Source organism: Artibeus jamaicensis, unplaced genomic scaffold (genome assembly GCF_021234435.1).
Source record: "Artibeus jamaicensis isolate MK-2021 breed Jamaican fruit bat unplaced genomic scaffold, CSHL_Jam_final contig_465, whole genome shotgun sequence".
NCBI classification, from domain to species: Eukaryota; Metazoa; Chordata; class Mammalia; order Chiroptera; family Phyllostomidae; genus Artibeus; species Artibeus jamaicensis.
This window is the reverse complement of record NW_026521843.1, coordinates 13,827,771-13,847,644: the sequence shown is the minus strand read 5'-3', so window position 1 is coordinate 13,847,644 and position 19,874 is coordinate 13,827,771. Positions and strand designations below refer to the sequence as shown.

The following is a 19,874-nucleotide window of genomic DNA, read 5'->3' as shown; positions in this document are numbered from 1 at the left end:
TCAAAACTCAACAGTAAAAAACCTCTCAAACCCAACAGTGAAAACAAACAATCCAATTAGAAAAATGGGCAACTGACTCAAACATTTCACCAGAACATACACAAAGATCAAATAAAGGCACAAAAAGATTTCCCAAGGCCTCTGGCCATCATGGCAATGCTAATTAAAACCACAATGATATTGTCACTACAAACTTACCAGAATAGCTAAAATACAAAATAGTACCACCACCAAATGCTGCTGAGGATACAGAAAAATTAGATCACACACTGCTGGCAAGAATGTAAAACAGTACAGCCACTCTGGCAAGAGTCCGGTGGTTTTATATAAAAATAAACATGCAACTTGACTTCCAGTCAAGATGGCGGCGTAGGTAAACATGGTCCAGCTCCTTGCACAACCACAGCAAAAAATTACAACTAACTTACAAAATAACTATCACCCAGAATCATCAGAAAATCAAGCTATATGGAAGCCCAACAAACAAGAAATTAGAGAAGACACATTCATTCAGACCAGTAGGAGGGGAGATATGCAGAAGGGGAGCCCCAACCCGCATGTAGTGGAAAAATTGGGAGGGATACCTTGGGGAGTCAGGGATCACAGACCACCTAGCCAGGGTTCCACTGCCAGGAAGATAAGTCTGCATTTACTTCTGGTTGTAAAAACCAGTGGGGGCTGGAGCAGAAGAAACCGCAGGATTCTCAGGCATGGGCCCACAAAGGACTTTAGACTTATGCAGACTCATTCCTTATGGGCTCCAGCTTGAAGCGCACCACGCATATGGGGAGAAATTGAAGTATCTGGCATCAGGGTGAGTGCCAGGGGACAGCTTCCTCCTGGACAAAACTCCAGAGGCCAGGCAGTGGTACTGTCACCCCCTCAGCCCTATCTACACAAAGCCAGAGTGGCAACACTATATCAGAGATTCCATCAACTTGGTTCACAAGGGCTGACCTACCATGGTGATTACCTAAGGCTCAGCCCCATCCAACTTACCAGTGAGCTTTTCTTTCTCTCTCTTTTTAAAAAGATTTTATGTATTTATTTTTAGAGATGAGGAGGGAGGGAGAAAGAAAAGGAGAGAAATATCAATATGTGGTTGCCTCTCCCATGCCCCCTACAAGGGTCCTGGCCTGCAACCCAGGCATGTGCCCTGAATGGGAATCGATCCAGAGACCCTTTGGTTCGAAGGTTGGCACTCAATCCACTGAATCATACCAGCCAGGGCACCAGTGAGCTTTTCTGCAATTGACCATGCTACGAATGCAGTGAGTCAAAAAAACTCTACCTAATACACGAACAAACACAGGGAGGCTGCCAAAGTGAGGAGATAAAGAAATATGGCTCAAATGAAAGAACAGAACAAAACTCCAGAAAAGGAACTAAACAAAATGGACATAAGCAATCTATCAGATGCAGAGTTCAAAACACTAGTTATCGGGATGCTCAAGGAACTCACTGGGTACTTCAACAGCATAAAAAAGACCTAGGCAGAAATAAAGGTTACACTAAGTGGAATAAAGAAAAAATTATAGGGAATCAACAGTGAGGTAGATAAAGCCAAGAAATCAAATCCATGATTTGGAACATAAGGAAGAAAAAAAAAACAATCAGAACAGGAAAAAAGAAAAAAGAATTAAAAAAAAAAAAAACAAGGATAGGCTAAGGAGCCTCGAGGACAACTTCAAAAGTACCAACATTCAAATCATAGCAATGCTGGAAGAAGAGAAAGAAACTGAAAATTTATTTGAAAAAATAATGGACGAAAACTTCCCTAATTTGGTGACAGGAATAGGCATACAAGTCCAGGAAGCTCAGAGAGTCCCAAACAAGATGAACACAGAGAGGATCACACCAAGACATATCATAATTAAAATGTCAAAGGCCAAAGATAAAGAGAGAACCTTAAAAGAAGCAAGAGAAAAGGAGACAGTTACCTACACAGGAGTTCCCGTAAGACTGTCAGCTGATTTCTCCAAAGAAACTTTGCAGGCAAGAAGGGACTAGAAAGAAGTAAAGTGATAAAAAGCAAGGACCTACAACCAAGATTACTCTGTCCGACAAAGCTATCATTTAGAATCAAAGGACTGATAAAGTGCTTCCCAAACAAGGTAAAGATAAAGAAATTCATCATCATCAAACCCTTGTTATATGAAATACTAAAGGGAATTATTTAAGAAAATACCAATACTATGAACATTAAAATGACAATAAACTCACCACTATCAACAACCCAATCACAAAAACAGAAACAAAAACTAAGCAAACAACTGGAACAGGAACAGAATCATATATATGGAGATTATCTGAAGGGGTTATCAATGGGGGGGGGAAGATTGGGGGAAAAGGTACAGGGATTAAGAAGCATTCCCAGTTTAGGGTAGCACAAGCCTGGGTTCCAGGGCAGGTCCCCAGTAGAAGGCATGCAAAAGGCAACCACACACTGATGTTTCTTGTCCTTTTTTTCTCCTTCCTAAAAATAAATAAATAAAATCTTTAAAAAAATTTTTTTTAAAGGCATAATTAGCCCTGTCTAGTGTAGCTCAGTGCACTGAGCACAGGCCTGCAAACCAAAGGATTGCGGTTCGATTCCCAGTCAGGGCACATGCCTGGGTTGCAGGCCAGTTCCCAGCAGGGGCCCCATGGGAAGCAGCCATACACTGACATTTCTCTCCCTCTCTCCTTCCCTTCCCTTCTAAAGAAAAATAAATAATTTTTAAAAAAAGCGTAATTGGTATAAGTACAAAAAGACAGGGGGAGGTTAAGAATAGTGTAGGAAATGGAGAAGCCAAAGAACTTACATGCACGACCCACACATATGAACTAGGGTGGGGTTGCTGGAAAGAATGGGGGTACCAGGCAGAGTGGGCCGAAGGAGGGAAAAGCCGGAAAACTCTACCAGCATATTCAATGAAATACACTTAAAAAATAAAAATTTCAATTAAAAAGTGTATAAGCACTGCTACTGCTATGAAAGAAACAAATCAATACTGTCCTCTGTTCCGATTTTGATACATTGTATTTTTTCAGTCTCCAGAACAATGGTATTTCCATTTTCTAACATTTTACAACCTTGGATGCTCTGTTTCTGGGTCAGACTGGAAACTTAATGTTCCATCACCAGTTGCTGCTGTTTTGCTCAAAAATGACATTTTTAATTAATCTCTGGGATAAAAGAATAAATATCAAGCAATCACTTTTGTTTGTAACCCAAAATATATGGTACTGTCATCGAAGAAAATTTCTCATTTCAGATTCCCTTCAGTTGAGTTTTCTTCACCAAAATTTTATTCTAATCATCTTCTCAAATCCCTTTTCTTATAATTCAAACTACTTTATTAATTCCCAATATTTATCTATTTGAGGGAAACAAATCCTTTTAAAGGCTGAATAATATTTTATTATATGTATATAGTACATTTTGTATATACATTAATCACTTGAACATGTGGGTTTTTCCAACATGTTGGCTACTGTGACTGCTACTGCTCAACAAACAATAGCAAGTGACAGTGATGATGGGAAGGCACCAAAATCCAGGTGCAGGGCTAATAGCAATGCCCAATAGTGCAGCCACTGTGGAGAACAATATGATGGTTTCTCCAAACAAATGAAAACAGCAATTACATGATCTAGCAATTACACTTCTAGGTATATACCACAAAAGAACTGAAAGCAGGAACTTGAGCAGTATGACAAATTCATTTTTGATAAGTAAATCATCCTAATGGGTATGAAGTAACATCTCATAGTGTTTTTGGCTTACATTTCTCTAATGATTAGTGATGATGAACATCTTTTCAAGTTCTTACTGGCCGTTTGTATATCTTCTTTGGGAAACTGCCTGGACAGTTTTTAATCAAACCTAAAAATATGTGTTTGAATCAAAGAAATTACTCTGACATTCCTGTAGCATGAGCCACTTGCTGCCTGAGTATTACAACAAGGCACAGACATTTAATATGACAAAGGTTTTGCTCATTTCTCTAAAACGCAGCCTCTCCATATAAAATGGGCTCAGTTCAACTTAGTCAACCAGTTCTTAAATGCGGGTTAGTGGAACCATCCTACGTGTCCAAAGCTTAATAAAAACATTCAGATAACAAAAAAGGATGCTTTCATTATACCTTTCCTAGGGGCAAGAGCCTTTACCAATTTAGTTTCTTACACAGAGCCCAGAGACTCCATTTCCCAATGAAAGATATTCCCCTATGGGAAAAGTAATAGCAAGTCTAGGAGTGGAAGGATTAACAATACCAAAAGGTAACACATTCGGTTAAACAACTCAAAATTTCTGCTTTGGGACAAGTGCACATAGTTACCATTATCACTAGTTATGCATTCCTGACAAGAAAGTTGTGGCCAAATCAACCACTGAAACTTGCTTATCTAAAGCCAGTAACTCTCTTTATCAAATATTTCTCAATCTTTGAATTTTACTCTAAAATTACTCTATTACCTAAAGAGCTGTTATTCTTAAGTCTGCTCCTAAGCTATATCACATATATAATATAATGCTCAGAAAATAGGTAAACAGGAAAATATTAAAATAAAATGAGCCCCAGAGAGAATCCTGGTTGTACTGTCTCTGTCTGCCTGCTTTCATTATCTATAGTGCATCCATGAAATGCGGGGACCCTTCTAGGTGCTTAGCATCTATCATCAACAATGACAACAAAAGGACAAAGATCTCTGGCCCTGACCAGTATAGTACAGTTGGCTGAGCATCCTCCTGCAAAGTTAAAGGTTGCCGGTTCAACTCCTGGTCAGGGCATGCATGTACTGGGGCTTGCAGGAGAGTCAACCAACAGACGGATGTTTCCCTCTCATTCTCTATCCCTTCAACTCCATTTGCTTGTATTAAAATCTCAGGAGGTTTGAACAATCAAGTGACAACTCAAATTTTACTACCATTTATAATTAGAGAATGCTTTATAATTTTTTAAAAAAGCAAAATAGCCTTGGTTGGTATGGCTCAGTGGACTGAGCGCCGGCCTGTGAACCAAAAGGTTGTAGGTTGGATTCCCAGTCGCAGCACATGCCTGGGTTGTGGGCCAGGTGCCCAGCTGGGGGTGTGTAAGAGGCAAACTGTTGATGTTTCTCTCACACATGGATGTTTCTCTCCCTTTCTCCCTTTCCTTCCCCTCCTTCTAAAAGTAAATAAATAAAATCTTTGAAGAAATAAAAGTTATAAAGAAAACATAAAAAAGAACAATCTTAGCCAACAGATAAAGTTTAATACATCCTAAAAGCAGTATGCATTCAAAGAATTTCTAGTCATCTGCACATTAGACAACTGGCTAGTTTAAACTATCCAGACCTGCACTGTCTTTTATGGTTGCCAACAGCCACATAATCGAGCACTTAAAATGTGCCTAAATCGAAATATACTGTATGTATAACACACACACTGGAAAAATATATAAAATATCAACCATTTTTAATCTTCATTACATAAAATATTTTGAATAAAATAAGAATATATTATTAAATTCTTTTTATTTTTTAATGTGGCTACTAAAAAATATGTTTGCACCTCACATTATATTTCTTTTGGAAAGCACTAATTAAAGACAATAGTAGACTTCTAAACGTTCACAGAGCTAATACATGTGTTGGAACTGCACTCAGAATTTTATACTTATGTATTTACTCATTTCTCAGCTTACATTGTTCAACACACCATGTGACAAAAAAATCTAACCTATCGAATATTTATATCAAAACATGAAAGTCTCAGAATCTAAAGAGAACTTATTCAACAAATCACTTTGAAATATTTGGGTGGCCACTGTGTGCAGAACGCTCAATCCATAATGTAACTTGTTTGGCCACCCTTGAGCAGCAGAAGGGTCACATATTCTATATTTAGTTCATAATGCATCGTGCCCCTACAGTATGCCTGCCACCGTGCTAGGTGCCCTTCTCTCACTGACCCACAAAATCCTCTCAACTACCCTGTGTGGTAACTACACACTATCATTAACACTGAAGAAGAAACTGAAGCAGACAGGTTAAGTTACTTGTCAAAGTACCACAACTACTATGTGCAGAACCAGGATTCCAACCCAGTAGGCTTTATCCAAAATCACCACACATTCTCCCAAGTAGAAGAACTACCCAAAAATAACATTACATTATTATCTTAAAGGACTGTGTTTTAGTTGAGCATGTATTCATTACAAAAAAAAAGTGGGAAAAAGTTAATGCTTTGCTTCCTGCTCTCCACCCCACCCTTCTCAATGGCAGGTTAAAGTTGGCCAACATGAATTAAGTCCCTCATCTTTTATACAGGTTTATTTTATGCTCCCTTTCCCAGAAAGGCCCTATCCCACCTCTTTGGTTCTTATTCCTATCTTTCCTTCAGGCTTCATTTCAGAGATCATCTCCACGCATGCCAACACAGACTTCCCACCATGCACGCTAATCACGCCTCCTCCCCATGGCTTACCCCTACGGTAGCACTTTCCACACTCCACTGTGATGGTCTTCACTAGAATGCTCCTACAGGAGTCTATTATAGTCACCACTTATCATCTTATCATCGGTGCCTAGAACAGCGCCTAGCATTAGGTGCTCAATAAATATTTGCTGATCGATCTAACCACCAGATCCACCCAGCTAACAGCTTAAAAGTGGAATTAAAAGCAAACTTCGTGGTAGGAAGTGCTAACCCACAGGCAGAAACAAGTTCTAGTTCCACCACATTTATGATAGGTCAAGAGAACAGTATAATACTCAGGCAACAACGATTAGGATGACTCTCCTTCCAGAAAAGGGGGGAGTAAAATAAAAATCTATTTAAAACGATCCTTTGCCCAATTCAACTTCAGTACAATTTGTTTTATGAGACTGAATTAAGTAGCTAATTCATGTCACAAGAAATCCAAATCTACAATTTCAGTAATGCTACAATACAAACTGTTTGAAATCAGGTTAATTTAATTTAAACAATTTTCAGAGTCCAAAGAAGACTGCAGTTACTTCTAAAAATCATCTAAATATATAACTAGTTACACTTTAAAAAATAAGTCTCATTGGACTGAGTGCTGGCCTCCAAGTAAATGACAGACAACCATGTGTCCTTCAAGGTATTTACCGGGGATGGGTTTCACACACAAGTCACTTGACACAATTTGCGTTAATGCCACCAACTTTCCCAGAGACAAAAGGGGCTTTCCTAGAGCCTTCCCTTTTCTTTTCCTCAACAGGAAACCGATGAAAAGGTCAATCTTTAGCTCTTACCTCCATACTAAGGAATTCTGAAACACAAGGTGGAAGTACTGAACTCCTAGAGCTATGACTGGCAAAACATTTTCCTATGAACTCAAGAGCAAAGTAAAATAGAAGGAAAACGACTACCTTTCGGATTGGAGGTAAAAAGAAACACTGATCATCTCCCTTTAGACTCCCTTTTCTGTGGATGTCTCAGAAAGCACAGTTGAGGCAAACATGCCACGGAGTCCCACCCCAGGCACGAGGAGCCTCCGATTGTTTGATACATCAATGGATTAGTCAACGCGGCCCAACTCACTTTCCCCTTCTAATGTGCTTTAATTATTCCTCACACAAACCCTCAAGTTTACTCCAAGTTATGTCCATATGGAATCTTCTCTTCACCCCGAAGTATAAATCAGGCCTTTAACCAATAACTACCACTGCTTCAATCGCAACCACTGAAATTAATTCCTTACAAATATCGACATCTAGTAAAGCCACACAAATATGGAAAAAAACAGTCCACTCGTTTAAAGAAATGGAATTCTTTGCATATTTTGTTAACAACAGGCACTGAGCAGAGTGGGAGACTCGAAAGCGAAAGACCATATAGAAAGCATGGGAAGACCCCGCCCCAGTAAGCTAAATGCCGATTCAAACAGCAACTTGGGTCTGTCGCCTAGAATCGGAATCACTGAAACAAAGGCGTATATTACGGGAAGCAAGATGTCTGGAGTAAAAGAAACGGTTTGCAGCTAAAGAGACCATATACCATCCTCCCCCAGGTCTTACCTATGGTGGAAATAAAGGTGGTATTGAAGGCATCATCCGAAAAACGAAAAAGGACGCAGGTCTTCCCCACTCCCGAGTCCCCGATCAGGAGCAGCTTGAAAAGCAGGTCGTACGTCTTCTTCGCCATTGGGAGGAGCGGCTCAGGCGCTCGCCGCCGGCGGCCCCAAGGGATCGGTCCTTCTCACTGTGGCCAACTCCTCACCCGGGCGTTCTCAGGCCGGAGGACTGGGGAAGCGTGGGAAAAAGGAGGACTCGAGAGGGCGCGGGCGACCTACGAACGGCCTCGCCGAGGAAGCACCGACGGTGGTGGCGTCCGGTGCCTCCGAGGGCGGCGACCGCGGCTCCGCAGCCTCTCCCAGCCGCTCTGCCCGGTTCCGGGGAGTCGGTCGGGACAAAATGGCCTCCCCTCCCCCCTCAGGGCTGCTCGGCCGGGACGCTCCCACGGGCGAGCGAGCCAGCTGTGCCGTCGAGAGAGCGCGGCGAGCGCGAGGCCAGACTCTTTCCCGAGCAGAAACTCCGCGTTACGACGCGGCGACGGCAGGAGGACCCCAAACAGACGGGATCAGCTACATAGCCACAGGAAGCCGAGCCGCCCGGGCCAGAGCCACCTTTTCCCCCGTGCCCTCTCACGCCGGCGTGCGCGCTGCCTGAGACGCACGCAAAGACGTACACCCGCCCTTCCCTCGCGCCCCCGCCTGCGGTCCACATCTACGCATGCGCGCTAAAGGTGTGGACGCTTGCTGGGGCGCGGGGAGGAGTGTCGGATCTGCGGGCTTCACTCTAAAGCCGGACCAAGAAAAGAAAGGGTTTGGGCCAAGAGAGGGAGAGAGAGGGCGAGGCAGCGGGCGCGCTCCTTGTGGCCGGCAGATAGGGCGCCGGCATTACGGACACGCCCCGCGGGGGTGGCGCTGCCTGGTGACTGCGCAAGCGCGGCATGCTGGAGTAGACCCTCAAGCCCCCTTTTTCCCTCCCAGGGACGCCCTCTTCGATTCAATGAAGATTCCGGGCGGTGTGTGTAGAGCGGGTCTTGACGCAGCGACAGGCTTAGGTAGCCCTGTGTTCTTGTGTAGCTAAATCTCGTAATCGAGAGAGAAAAAACAGCTCCCTGGGTCATTTAATAGCCTCCTTGATAAAATGAGATGCATATCGGAGTGCGTCCCTTGTGGGCTAGTCCAGACAGGGGAAACATTCGAGCTAAATCCCGTCTTAAGGAGCAAGAGTTGGCGTTCAAGAGATTTGAAATGGAAAAACTGGCCACGCTGCTCTGGCTGGCATGATGTAATATGCCTTCCAGGGCGAGGAAAGGAAGGCTGAGGAGCACCTGGGTCGGGCAGAACCTACCTACCTGGTAGAATCTTCGGTGCGGTGCTCCACGTTGAGAATCCGCACCGGGCTTTGGAATACGGAGAGCCCAGGCGCGCGGTACAGAGAAGACAGGTCCTCTCTCTTCCCCCCAAGGTCGAACCACCGATGCCCAGAACTGAAGGATAATGAAACCAACTCCAACCGGCGGTTGCCTCCTCTTGCATTTTCTCTTCGTATCCCCTCCACTCTTCCCATTAGTCTTACTCATACCTCCCCCTTTCCTCTTCTTTCTTTCTGCTCTACCGTTGTCAGTGGGCTTCGTCCCTCCAAAGCTCTCCTAGGATGACGGAGTTGTTGAACAAGAGAAAACCGTGAGACGTCTGAAAACAAACGGATTGAGAGAGAAGTAAAAATTACATTTTTATACTCCACCACAAAATGTTCTTGTGTTTGATAGGTAATTAAAATTAGTCTTTCAGGCAGTTAGGGTAATCATAATTTAGTCGCCTGTTTTAGACTTGTTTTACGTGCTTCCTTCACAACAACCCCTAAAGCTTCATTACTGAAGATGCTTCTCTTTTCTAGTACGTCTCCCTCCTCAGTTTGTTTCTTTGCTCACTCCTTTTAGTCTTGCCACTTCACCCTTATTCTTTCTTTCAGTTCAGGGAATGTCTTCTGGTAATACCAGCAATTCTAAAACAGGCTAGCTATCGAAATCACAAAATGAGCTATGGTCAGTGCTTCACAGGTTTATTATCAATTCAGAGTCAACACTGAGCACCTCAGAAATATCTTGTATTAGCTTGAGTCTTCCTTTCAGAGTAAGTTCTGTTGCGCTGGTGGGGTGGCTCAGTTGGTTAGAGCATTCTGCTGTACACTAAAAGATTTCGGGTTCCATCCTTGGTCAGGGAGAAATACCTAATCTGTGGGTTCGTCCCCAATCAGGGTGGTTTCCCCCTCCACTCCCCCTCCCTCTATCTCTCTTCACTCTTCCCTGTCTGCCTTCGTTCCTTCCTTTCTCTAAAAACAATAAATATATCCTTAGGTGAGGATTAAAAAAAATTATATTAACTCAAGCCTCAGTGTTGTAAAGCATTTTAGAATTATGATTTTTAAGTGTAGAGAGCCTAATTAATTTCCCTACATAAATTTGGGGGGTAATGGGCAGCTAAAAATGAAAAACTTAAAAAATATATATAAACCAACTATCCTTGACCCCAGTTGCTTCCAGCAGTTTTTATCAATTAGAGCCTTTTCTCCATGGACTCCATATTCTGAACCTTTAAGAATTAGTTACACTTATTTCTCTGGCTGGTGTGGCTCAGTGGTTGGGTGTCTGCCTGCAAACTAAAAGGTCATGGGTTCGATTCCCAGTCAGAGCACTTGCCTGGGTTGCCATCCAGGTCCCCAGTTGGGGACATGCAAGAGGCAACTAATCAATGTTTCTCACCTTCTCTTTCTCTCTCCCTTCCCCTCTCTCTAAAAGTAAATAAATAAATGTTTTTTAAAAGAATTAATTACACTTATTAACAAGTTTTATTTATTATTGATTGGGTCAGGATCTTAGAATTGTAGGGCTGTCATAACTTTTAAATCATAATCCAACTTGCATGTAATTTACAGATGAGTCCAAAGCTCAGAGAGGCTAGGGACTTGCCTGAGATCATGCTGTTAGTTGCAGAGCCGACACTGCTACATGGGCTAGGGGAAGGAGAAGAAAACCTCCACAGGACACCATATTGCATGAAAATGAGACTTGAGAGGCTTGGTCAGTCGTTAATGTTTGGCTTCCCAAAAGTTAATTAAAGGTTTTGCTGGAATGAGGCCTAAGCATCAAGCTATATCTACCTGTTGCCTTCCACCAAAGGCAGTTCAAGTGATCAGCCATGGGAGACCCCTGACTCTAGGGGAAAAAAAGGAATAAAATAGTGGTCTATGTAGGTCTACAAGGTAAACCTGGAATTGTGAAGTAGTAGGTGATAAAGGTTGCAACTAAGTGAAAGAAAATTCCAATTTAGTACTAGCTTAGGGTTTATGCCTCTTTCAAAATAGTTCCATAAAGAAATCTAGTCCAAATATTTGCAAAGCCAAGAAAGAAAATTAGTAGGTATATTTATATGTTTACATCATTAATTAAGGTATTATTTCTATATTTTTCTAGAAAAGACACAGCTCGCCAGCTCATAGTTCCAGTCTTCAGCTTCAACTCTTAGGACCTGCCTTATAAGAAATCTCTGCCTCAAAGGTATTGACTCAGGATAATCTTTAGCCCTCTGCCTGTGTATACTTTCCAGTCTCTGGATCTGATTTCTTTCTCTTTAATCTCTCCATTTTTTGCTGTCTCTGTTCTTCTTAAGAATGGGGTGATCCCTTTCTTGAATGGTAGCCCCACTGCTATGTCATCACCTTGCAGTAAAAACTATCCCTCCAGTCTCAGGGACTTTGATTGTTTATATACTATTTACTGTGTCCATATTTCCTGTCTTCTCCCAAGGACTTTCATGAGATACTAACTACTGATTGCTAAGAGGTTACAACTATTCTTATCACTATAGCCTGCCAATATTCTGTTCTGCCTGCATATCTTGATTTAGTCCTACCTCCTATTAGAGAGAATTATCAGCCTCCTGAGCCTTTCTCAGCTCACTGGATATGTTTATCTTAGTCTTCTCCAGGGATGCCTCAGCTCTGAAGTGCTGGCCTCCTCATTCAGCAGTTAAGGGGTTCCAGGCCCTAGCAATGAGCTTTATTTCCTATACTAGCTTCCACACACTAGTCTCCAGACAAGTCCTCTTTCCCATAGTTACTGTGTATCTTCTTGATTTCATGCACAGTTGAATGTGGCTCTGTCCATGCAAAATGCACTCTCTTCTCACCCCAGCTACATCTCTTCAGCCTTCAGCCTAAATGTCCTCGCTATAGCCTGTCTTGCCCAACACTTTTGCGAGAAGGAACTTCTTTTTTGAACTCCCGTAGCACTTTTAAAAATGAATTATGTTTCCCCCTTCTATTTCACAAGTAGTACATATTTATTTTTAGACACTTAGAACCTGCCAATAAGCAAAACAAAAAAAAATGTAATGAATAAAACTCCTATCCCCAACCAAAGGGATTTACCAGGAGGGAGAGGGTAGGGGTGGAAGGGGAATACTTGTATAGTCGATAACATTGTGATAAATTTACATGGTGACAGATGACTACTAGAATTAGTGGGTGATCAGTAAGGTATAAAAATGTCAAGCCCTGGACAGGTAGCTCAATTGGTTAGAAATCATCCCAACAGGCCAAGGTTGCTGGTTTGATCCCTGGCACGTACAAGAATCAACCAATGAATGCATAAATAAGTGGAATAACAAATTGATGTCTCTCTCTCTCTCTCAAAATGAATAATTTTTAAACAAATAAATAGAGATGTTGAATCACTATATTGTACACCTGAAACTAGTATAGTCAATATAAGATTCTATACCAACTATACTGAAATAAAAAAATAAATTGAAAAAAAGAAAAAACTTCTACCCCCAGAGATAACCACACTTAGCATTTTGGTGAATAGCCATGTGGATATTTTTCTATAGCTCTTTATTTAGACATTTTTTAAAAGTCCTCACCCAAGGATATGTTTATTGATTTTAGAGTGGGGGGCAAAGTGAGAGAGAGATATACGGAAGCCACAATGTGAGAGCGAAACATCAATTGGTTGCCTTCGGTATACATCCAACCAGGGATCAAACCCCCAACCTAAGTATGTGCCCTCACTGGGACTCAAACCCACAACCTTTTGATGCATGGGACAATGTTCCAACCAATTGAGCCACCTGTAGTGGCTCCATTCACAAGTAGTACATACCAGACTAGAGCTAGACATTTCTTATGACACAATTTCTACATTTTATGAAAGGTACTTATGTACCTATCTTATTTTCTCAAGTTGGATTCTCCTTGAGGGCTGTAACTATAGTATATATCACTTTGCAGAGTTGTCTTGAATATATGAGAAAACCAAACAGGTTTATTGAAGGAATAAGAAAGTGAAACTCAGGGAGAGGTTCACTTTTCGTTTCTTGGAAAGCAATACTAATTGGTAGAAATTTTCAAAATGTTGGGGAAAATGAAAATTCAAAAGTGATGGAAAGATAAAACCTTTGGAGCAATATTTTTATTTATTTGTTTGTTTGTTTTAGAAAATATATGAAGAAATCACCTGACTCTACGATAGAGTTTATTTCTATGAATAAAAAAAAACTATTGAGGCTAACAGAGAAATTAGATATAGTGGAATGGACACTGAGCTTGGAGGCAGATAATATAGACTCACAAACCTGCTCAGTCACTGTCTAGCTCTGTGACAATAGATGATTCATTGAACCTCACTAAGCATATTTTCTCTTATGTCATAAAGACATAGCACTTCTTGAGATTAATTCAAACATTAAACAAGATCATGCAAATTAATGTGCTTTATGTAGCATAAAACACTATGCAAATACAGTGATTACTATTATTATTAAGAGTGATGAATTGCATCACAAGGAACAAAAAAGCAGAAAAATTACAGGGGAGAATACTTATAAATGATCAAAGCCACAAGCCGTCCTGGAAGAAAATCGTCCCAAAGAAAGTTAAGCTAAGAACAGGAATAGGTCAGAAGATGGAGAAATTAAAGATTAAAACTGGGAGAACTGGAACTGACTTGAGCTGCGAAGATTCGATGTATCATCAAAAGGAGTAATGAGACCAAAAGAAAGAAATTCAATAGCTAAAGACAGCAGAACCTCTCACAACACACTAACAACTTTGTATTATCAGCTCTATCAGATGAATCCTGATTCGCCTGTGTCGGAGCAATTGGTGCAGAACAGTGATTAAAAACATAGGCCTTGAGTTGGCTAAACCTAGGGTTACATATCTGTCACTTGTTAAACAAAGAGACCTTGAGTAAGTTACGTAACCTCTCTCTACACCTGTCTCCTATTCGGTAAAGTGAAAACAATAGAAATTACCATAGGATTGGGTGAGGACTAAATGATATGTGGTCTTTGGCCACTAATTAATGTTCAGAAATGCTATCACTGCCACAAGAACTGAGGAAACTTTCTATTTGAGGATTGGGAGAGTACTGCCAAAGTGAGGAAAGAGGGATGCTCAAGGAGAAACTTGGAACTCAAATAGAACAGAAATTAATTCAGCTTTAGCTATCTCTCTAGAACACTGTATCCTAGAGAAAGACCCATCAGACTTAAGAAGACAATGATGAGGAAGGTACTTTAACCCTGTGTGAAGCCAAGACATGTGAAGCTACATTTATGACATAAATTCATAGTCATGGCATGATTTAATGGAGTCACAGTTGAATTCCTGTTCTATCTTGAATCCCTGTTCTATTATTTTAATTGATCATCTTAGACAATTACTAATGATTCAAACTTCAGTTGCCTCATCTGAAAAGTGAGGTTATCAGTAGCTACCAAAGCAAGCTATTGTGAAAATAAGAATATTTCATGCAAAGAACCTGGCAGTGGGACTAACAGTTTCTGAAACATTGATTCTCTTCCCCCTATAAGATGTAAATCATCTAAGGAACTACTGTTTTAACTCTTATAATATCTAGCCTAATGTCTTGCATGTAATGGAGGCTCAATAAATGGTAATTAGATTGAACTGCATCTGCATTAGAGGTGATCTTGGAAGCCATCTAAACCAACTTCCTGCTCCACGTGGAAATGCTCTAACTGACTAGTGGCCTGTCCACCCTCTGTGTGAAGACTGCTGGTGAGCTTGCTGATGCCAAGAGGACTGACTGCAGGACTTGGTATTTCTAACAAAATGTTGTTCACGTACTGTGTGTAAGTGTGCTTCCCTATTAACATCACCCATTTGCTTTAATTCTGTCCTTTAAAGCAACACACAGAACAAACCTTTTTCCACATTCATGTGACAACTCTTCAGCTGTTTGAAGATAGCATTGATATTTTCTTCTAAACTTCTCTGAGTTAAGTCTCTTCACATAGTCAACTCACAGATAACTATCAACACCACCATTCAGGTTGCATATGACCTTATTGGAATATGGTATTTATAATTAAACGCTGTGCTAGAATTGAGAACACAACCCTGTGGAAATGCTTGGATCAGGCTAACACTAGCAGGTAATAGAAATAAGGGCCAATTGGAATACTCTCTAACACTGAGGTGATTTAACACCTGATTGAAAGGTGAAGTTTGCATTGCAATCATTCTTTAAGTTACTAGAGCTTTTCAATAAATTACGATAAAATTATATTTTACATATGCAAATTTAAAGTAGACAAAGGAAAGGAATGGCAATTCACAGAAATATGAGAAAAATATAAGTAAATGTTTAAATTCACTTGTATTCAGAGAAATTCAAATTAAAACAACAACAAGGTAATTTTTTCTGCCCATGAGAATGTCAAAAATTAGAAAGACGTTGGTGAGGATGTAGAAAGACAAGAGCTCTCCTGCATGGCTGGTAGGAGTCTGCTCCAGCCACTCTGGAAAGCAGTCAGCCAATATCCAATAAATGATGTGCATGCCTGTGGCCCAACAACAGCACTCCTGGGTGTGTCCAAGAGAAATTCTCATATAGGTCCATCATGGCTTTGGTTGTGGCAGCTAGATGTTGAAATCAATCTAAGCATCTGTTGCTAGGGAAATAAGTAAATAAAATGTTGTGGATGCATATTGCATTATCTCTAGATCACAAAGGGTTGGCTTGGGTTTGAAAATCAGCTAATAGGAGAACACAGACATAAGTCAAGGTTGTTGTCACTTGAGTTCTCTAGTAAATTAGCAAACAAGCAAAGCAAAGAACGGCTTTTCTAGTTCCTCACAGAAACAAGCCAAATTCTAATGATTAGTACAGACCATTGAGAGGGAAGAAATTTGTCTAATGAGCTCAGAGTCGGGACTAAGTTTCCGCAGGATTAGGCTTGGGGAGGGTCTGGGTCAGCATTCAAGAGTTTGCCGTCCACCACGTAAGATAACTCTGTTGTCCAGAGAAATGAGCCTGTGGCATCTGTCCATGGCCCACCCCACATGCTATAAAATGCTGTGTAACAGTATTATGCTAATAACACACTGCTCATACAGCAACATGAAGAACCGAAACAAGGGAAACAGTGATTTATAGTACAATGTCATTCCTGTAAATTAAAAACATACAAACTACTCTTTATGAGGTTTCATACATATTTAATAAAGTGCCTCAAACACATTAGAGTGGGAACCTATGGAGAGGGAAGAAGGGAAAAATAGGAAATGAGATGAAATGAGCAGGACCTCACACAGATTAAAAATGTCAGTGCTTAGTGTGCTACAAAATAAGGATGATTAACTCAGTGCTCTCTCTGCCTTCCATATCTACATTTTTAAACAAAAGTGAGGAAGGGATTGAATACTACATGGCAGTAGAGGAAATTGACATTGATACTCCTTATATATGTCAGAATAATAGAAAAGTGAGGAAAAAACACTTGATTTGGTGTGATAAAAAGAATACAGAATCTAGCTCTTTGTTTTTATGCCCAATTGCCACATGACATAACAAGAGTTATGCAAAGTTAAAAGTTTGTTTGATTACATTGATTTGATCATGGAAGCTCAGAGTTCCTGGAATTATCTGTTCACGAAGCTTGGTGCTCAGCTCTCAGCTGCCACCTGTCAGTCCTTGCCCAACCCTGACTGGTTCCAGCTCTTCGGACTAAACACACAGTTATTTGCAGGCAGCCCCACCTCCTTCCTGCAGCCAGAGATAGGGTAGTAGCTCAGGGTGTCAAAAGCCATCATGCTCCATGCAATTGATTTAGACACTGCCAAGATAATACCTGAGTGCAGCCATCTCTATTGTCCAAAATTCTCCCAAAAGGAAGCCAGACCCTTGTAACACATACATCCAGAGTTCCACTGCCTTTTGTCCTGCCTCAGGACACTGGTGTCCCTGACAGCCAAATGGAGATCCTGTTTCTTTGTCTTGTTCCCACCAGGGCCAGTCTCCTACCTTTCACCCATATTCACTCACTTCCTTGGATAAGGGGCATTTTCCAGATCTGTGGCTGCTCTTGAATGCCCTTCCTTTAACAGGACACTCTCCACCACCAGTTTTCAGTATTCAGAGCCCTCCTCTCACTACAGTCCCCTTCTCATCTCTCACCTCCTACTGTACCCCAAACACACATCGAGGCTGTGGGGACATTAGCTAAGGCCCTACCCGTCTGATGCACCAGCCCTAAACCTTGACACAGGGGCAAATGACCCAAAGGAGGAGACACGTACTGAGAAGGCAGTAGGGTACAGCAGCAGCACGTGGTTTCCAGGACACCTGTGTATAATATAATACGATAGGTTATATTATATTTAATAACATAATCCCCAGAGCTGGATGGCATCCCAGGTCCAGTGCTGGCCACCGTTGCGCTTCAGGCAGTAGAATCTCTTTGGTTTCCAGTGATGGCCTCATTGTTTGGTCTCAACAGACTGCATCGGTATCCTATCTCTGCCCCCCTAATTCTTAACCCTAGTTATCCAGTCTTCCCAGTAATTCTGAGAGTTTCCCAATAGCCTTGCAATACATTTACTTCCTGCATCTATTTGCCAAAGTTGGTTTGTGTTGCATCCAAGGTGTCTGACTGACAAACTTATTTCTGGTGGAACTCTTAGGGTGATTCCAGCTTCGCCTGACATTCCCACTGTGTCCACTTTCTCATTTTCTGCTGACCTTGCCACTTGGACCTGTCACACTCTGCTCAGTCTCGGCCCCCATCTGCCCCCAGTCTGTCTCCCAAGACTGCTGTACATTTGATCCCTCTTTCCCATGTCTCCACTACCCCTCTCTAGCCCCTCCCTAGAACTCAGGCATCCTGTGCTCCCAGCCCATCCTGAGGCCTGGAGAGCTGGGTGGTCATCCTAGCCCTGTCTTGATGATCGGAGGGAGTCCTCAGATTCTAGATGGAAGGGTCACCAGGAGGAAAGAGGATCACAGGCAGAGAGATGGGAGGGCAGCAGAGACCTTTCCTATTTGTAAAATTTCTATTCATTTTTAGACAGAGGGGAAGGGAAGGAGGGAGGAAGAAGAGAAACATCAATGTGTGTTTGCCTGTCATGCACCCCAGGGAGGGGATGAGGTGAGGGCCTGGCCTGCAACCCAGGTATGTGCCTTGACTGGGATTCAAACCAATGACCCTTTGGTTCGAGGGCTGGCACTCAATCCACTGAGCCACACCAGCCAGGGCCTTATTTTTATATTTTTATCTAATAACACAAGTTGTCATTTATTGAGTTCATGTGTTATGCTGGCCCTTTAGATACATGCCCTCACATTAATGCTTTAAGGCAGGGACTACTACAATATAATCCCCATTTTCAGATGAGGAAACAAGAGTTTAAAGAAGTTAAGAGGGGTGGAATGAGATGATGCCTTGGATCTCCTTCAAAATAATTGGAGGGAGGAGAGATGAGTAGGATGTAGAAGAAACAAGATTGGCCATGGGTTGACAATTATACAAGCTGCATGATAGGCATATGGAGATTTATTATACCACTGTGTCTAATTTGCTCATATTTGAAAATTTCCATAACTAAAAATGTATTTTGTTTTATTTAAAGTTGGCAATCTTGATCAAAGTCATACAATAAGTGATAAGGTTGGGTTTGGATTCCAGGCCTTCCTGACTCCAGCGCCTGCTCTTTTAACCTCTACACTGGATTCCTTTCCAAGCTGCCTAAAAAGACCTAAGAGGAACAGTCAGTGATTTTCAGAGGGTTCAAAGGGGATGCCGAGGCCTCCTGACTAATTTCTGCTCCTATTTTCCAGGCACGTTACAGTAAGGATCAATAGAGTACGGCCAGATATTAATTTCCCATGCTTAGAGCTTAACCTAAAGATGCCCTTATTTTCTCTGTCTGCTTCTGAGTAGGTGCAGAAGCAGCCCATAAGAGTCTTTGGCAGCCAAAGTTTTCTAAAAACACCCAGGCAACAGCTGTCCCTGTGCTGTCACCTGACTTGCCAGGCCCTGAGTCAGCACCACTCCCCAACCCAGCCCCCACTGCTGAGCCAGATCTGACTTGCCCTTTCAGGGCTGGGCTGAACCTGTTGTTGGGCCAGCCCAGCCCTGCCCTGTCCCAGCATCCTCCTCAGTGGGTGGCTTTTTGCTCCCTTACTCTTGCCTGGGTTCCCACCCTTGCACTGCCCTTGTCATTCAAAGCAGCAATCTCAAGCTTGAAACTTGAACTCTGAGGGGAGCTGGAAGACCACCTCCGTGCTGTTGGAGATAGAGACAGGGCCCTGGAATCCATCCCTGGGTAGAAGGATGAGCTGAACACCAGTGTCTCTTACCATCTGCCAAGGAAAATCTTCCTTCTCTAGTGACTCTGGGATTTGGTTTCGGAGAAAAGCAGAAGAAAATATAAAGATGCTGCCCACCTTCCTGTGCAGTAGTCTCTAGACTCAAGCCCAGAAGGGACCAGGCCTGGGGCAATATGGAGGCCAATTTTTCATCTGTGTTTCTGTGGAGAAACTCTCATAGGTCCTCTTATCA

At 41.9% G+C, this 19,874-nt stretch overlaps 1 protein-coding gene and 1 long non-coding RNA gene across 3 annotated transcripts in view; one reads left to right on the top strand and one right to left on the bottom strand.

The window, feature by feature from the left end:
• Positions 1 to 8,677, bottom strand: part of RAB10 (RAB10, member RAS oncogene family) — a 59,275-nt gene extending 50,598 nt beyond the window's left edge. The window contains exon 1 of the mRNA XM_037146716.2: positions 8,014 to 8,677. Coding sequence (XP_037002611.1) covers positions 8,014 to 8,140 — 127 coding nt within the window. The 5' untranslated portion in view covers positions 8,141 to 8,677. The remainder of the gene's footprint in view (positions 1 to 8,013) is intronic.
• A 26-nt stretch (positions 8,678 to 8,703) lies between these two features.
• LOC128627692 (uncharacterized) lies at positions 8,704 to 14,960 on the top strand. Of its 2 annotated transcripts, XR_008391980.1 has the most exons (4): positions 8,704 to 9,061; positions 9,472 to 9,724; positions 11,480 to 11,563; positions 13,503 to 14,960. It is a non-coding gene; the product is annotated as an uncharacterized LOC128627692 (long non-coding RNA). The 2 variants fall into 2 exon arrangements; XR_008391979.1 differs by lacking the exon at positions 8,704 to 9,061 and having other exon boundaries at positions 9,149 to 9,724.
• Positions 14,961 to 19,874: the final 4,914 nt, after the last annotated feature.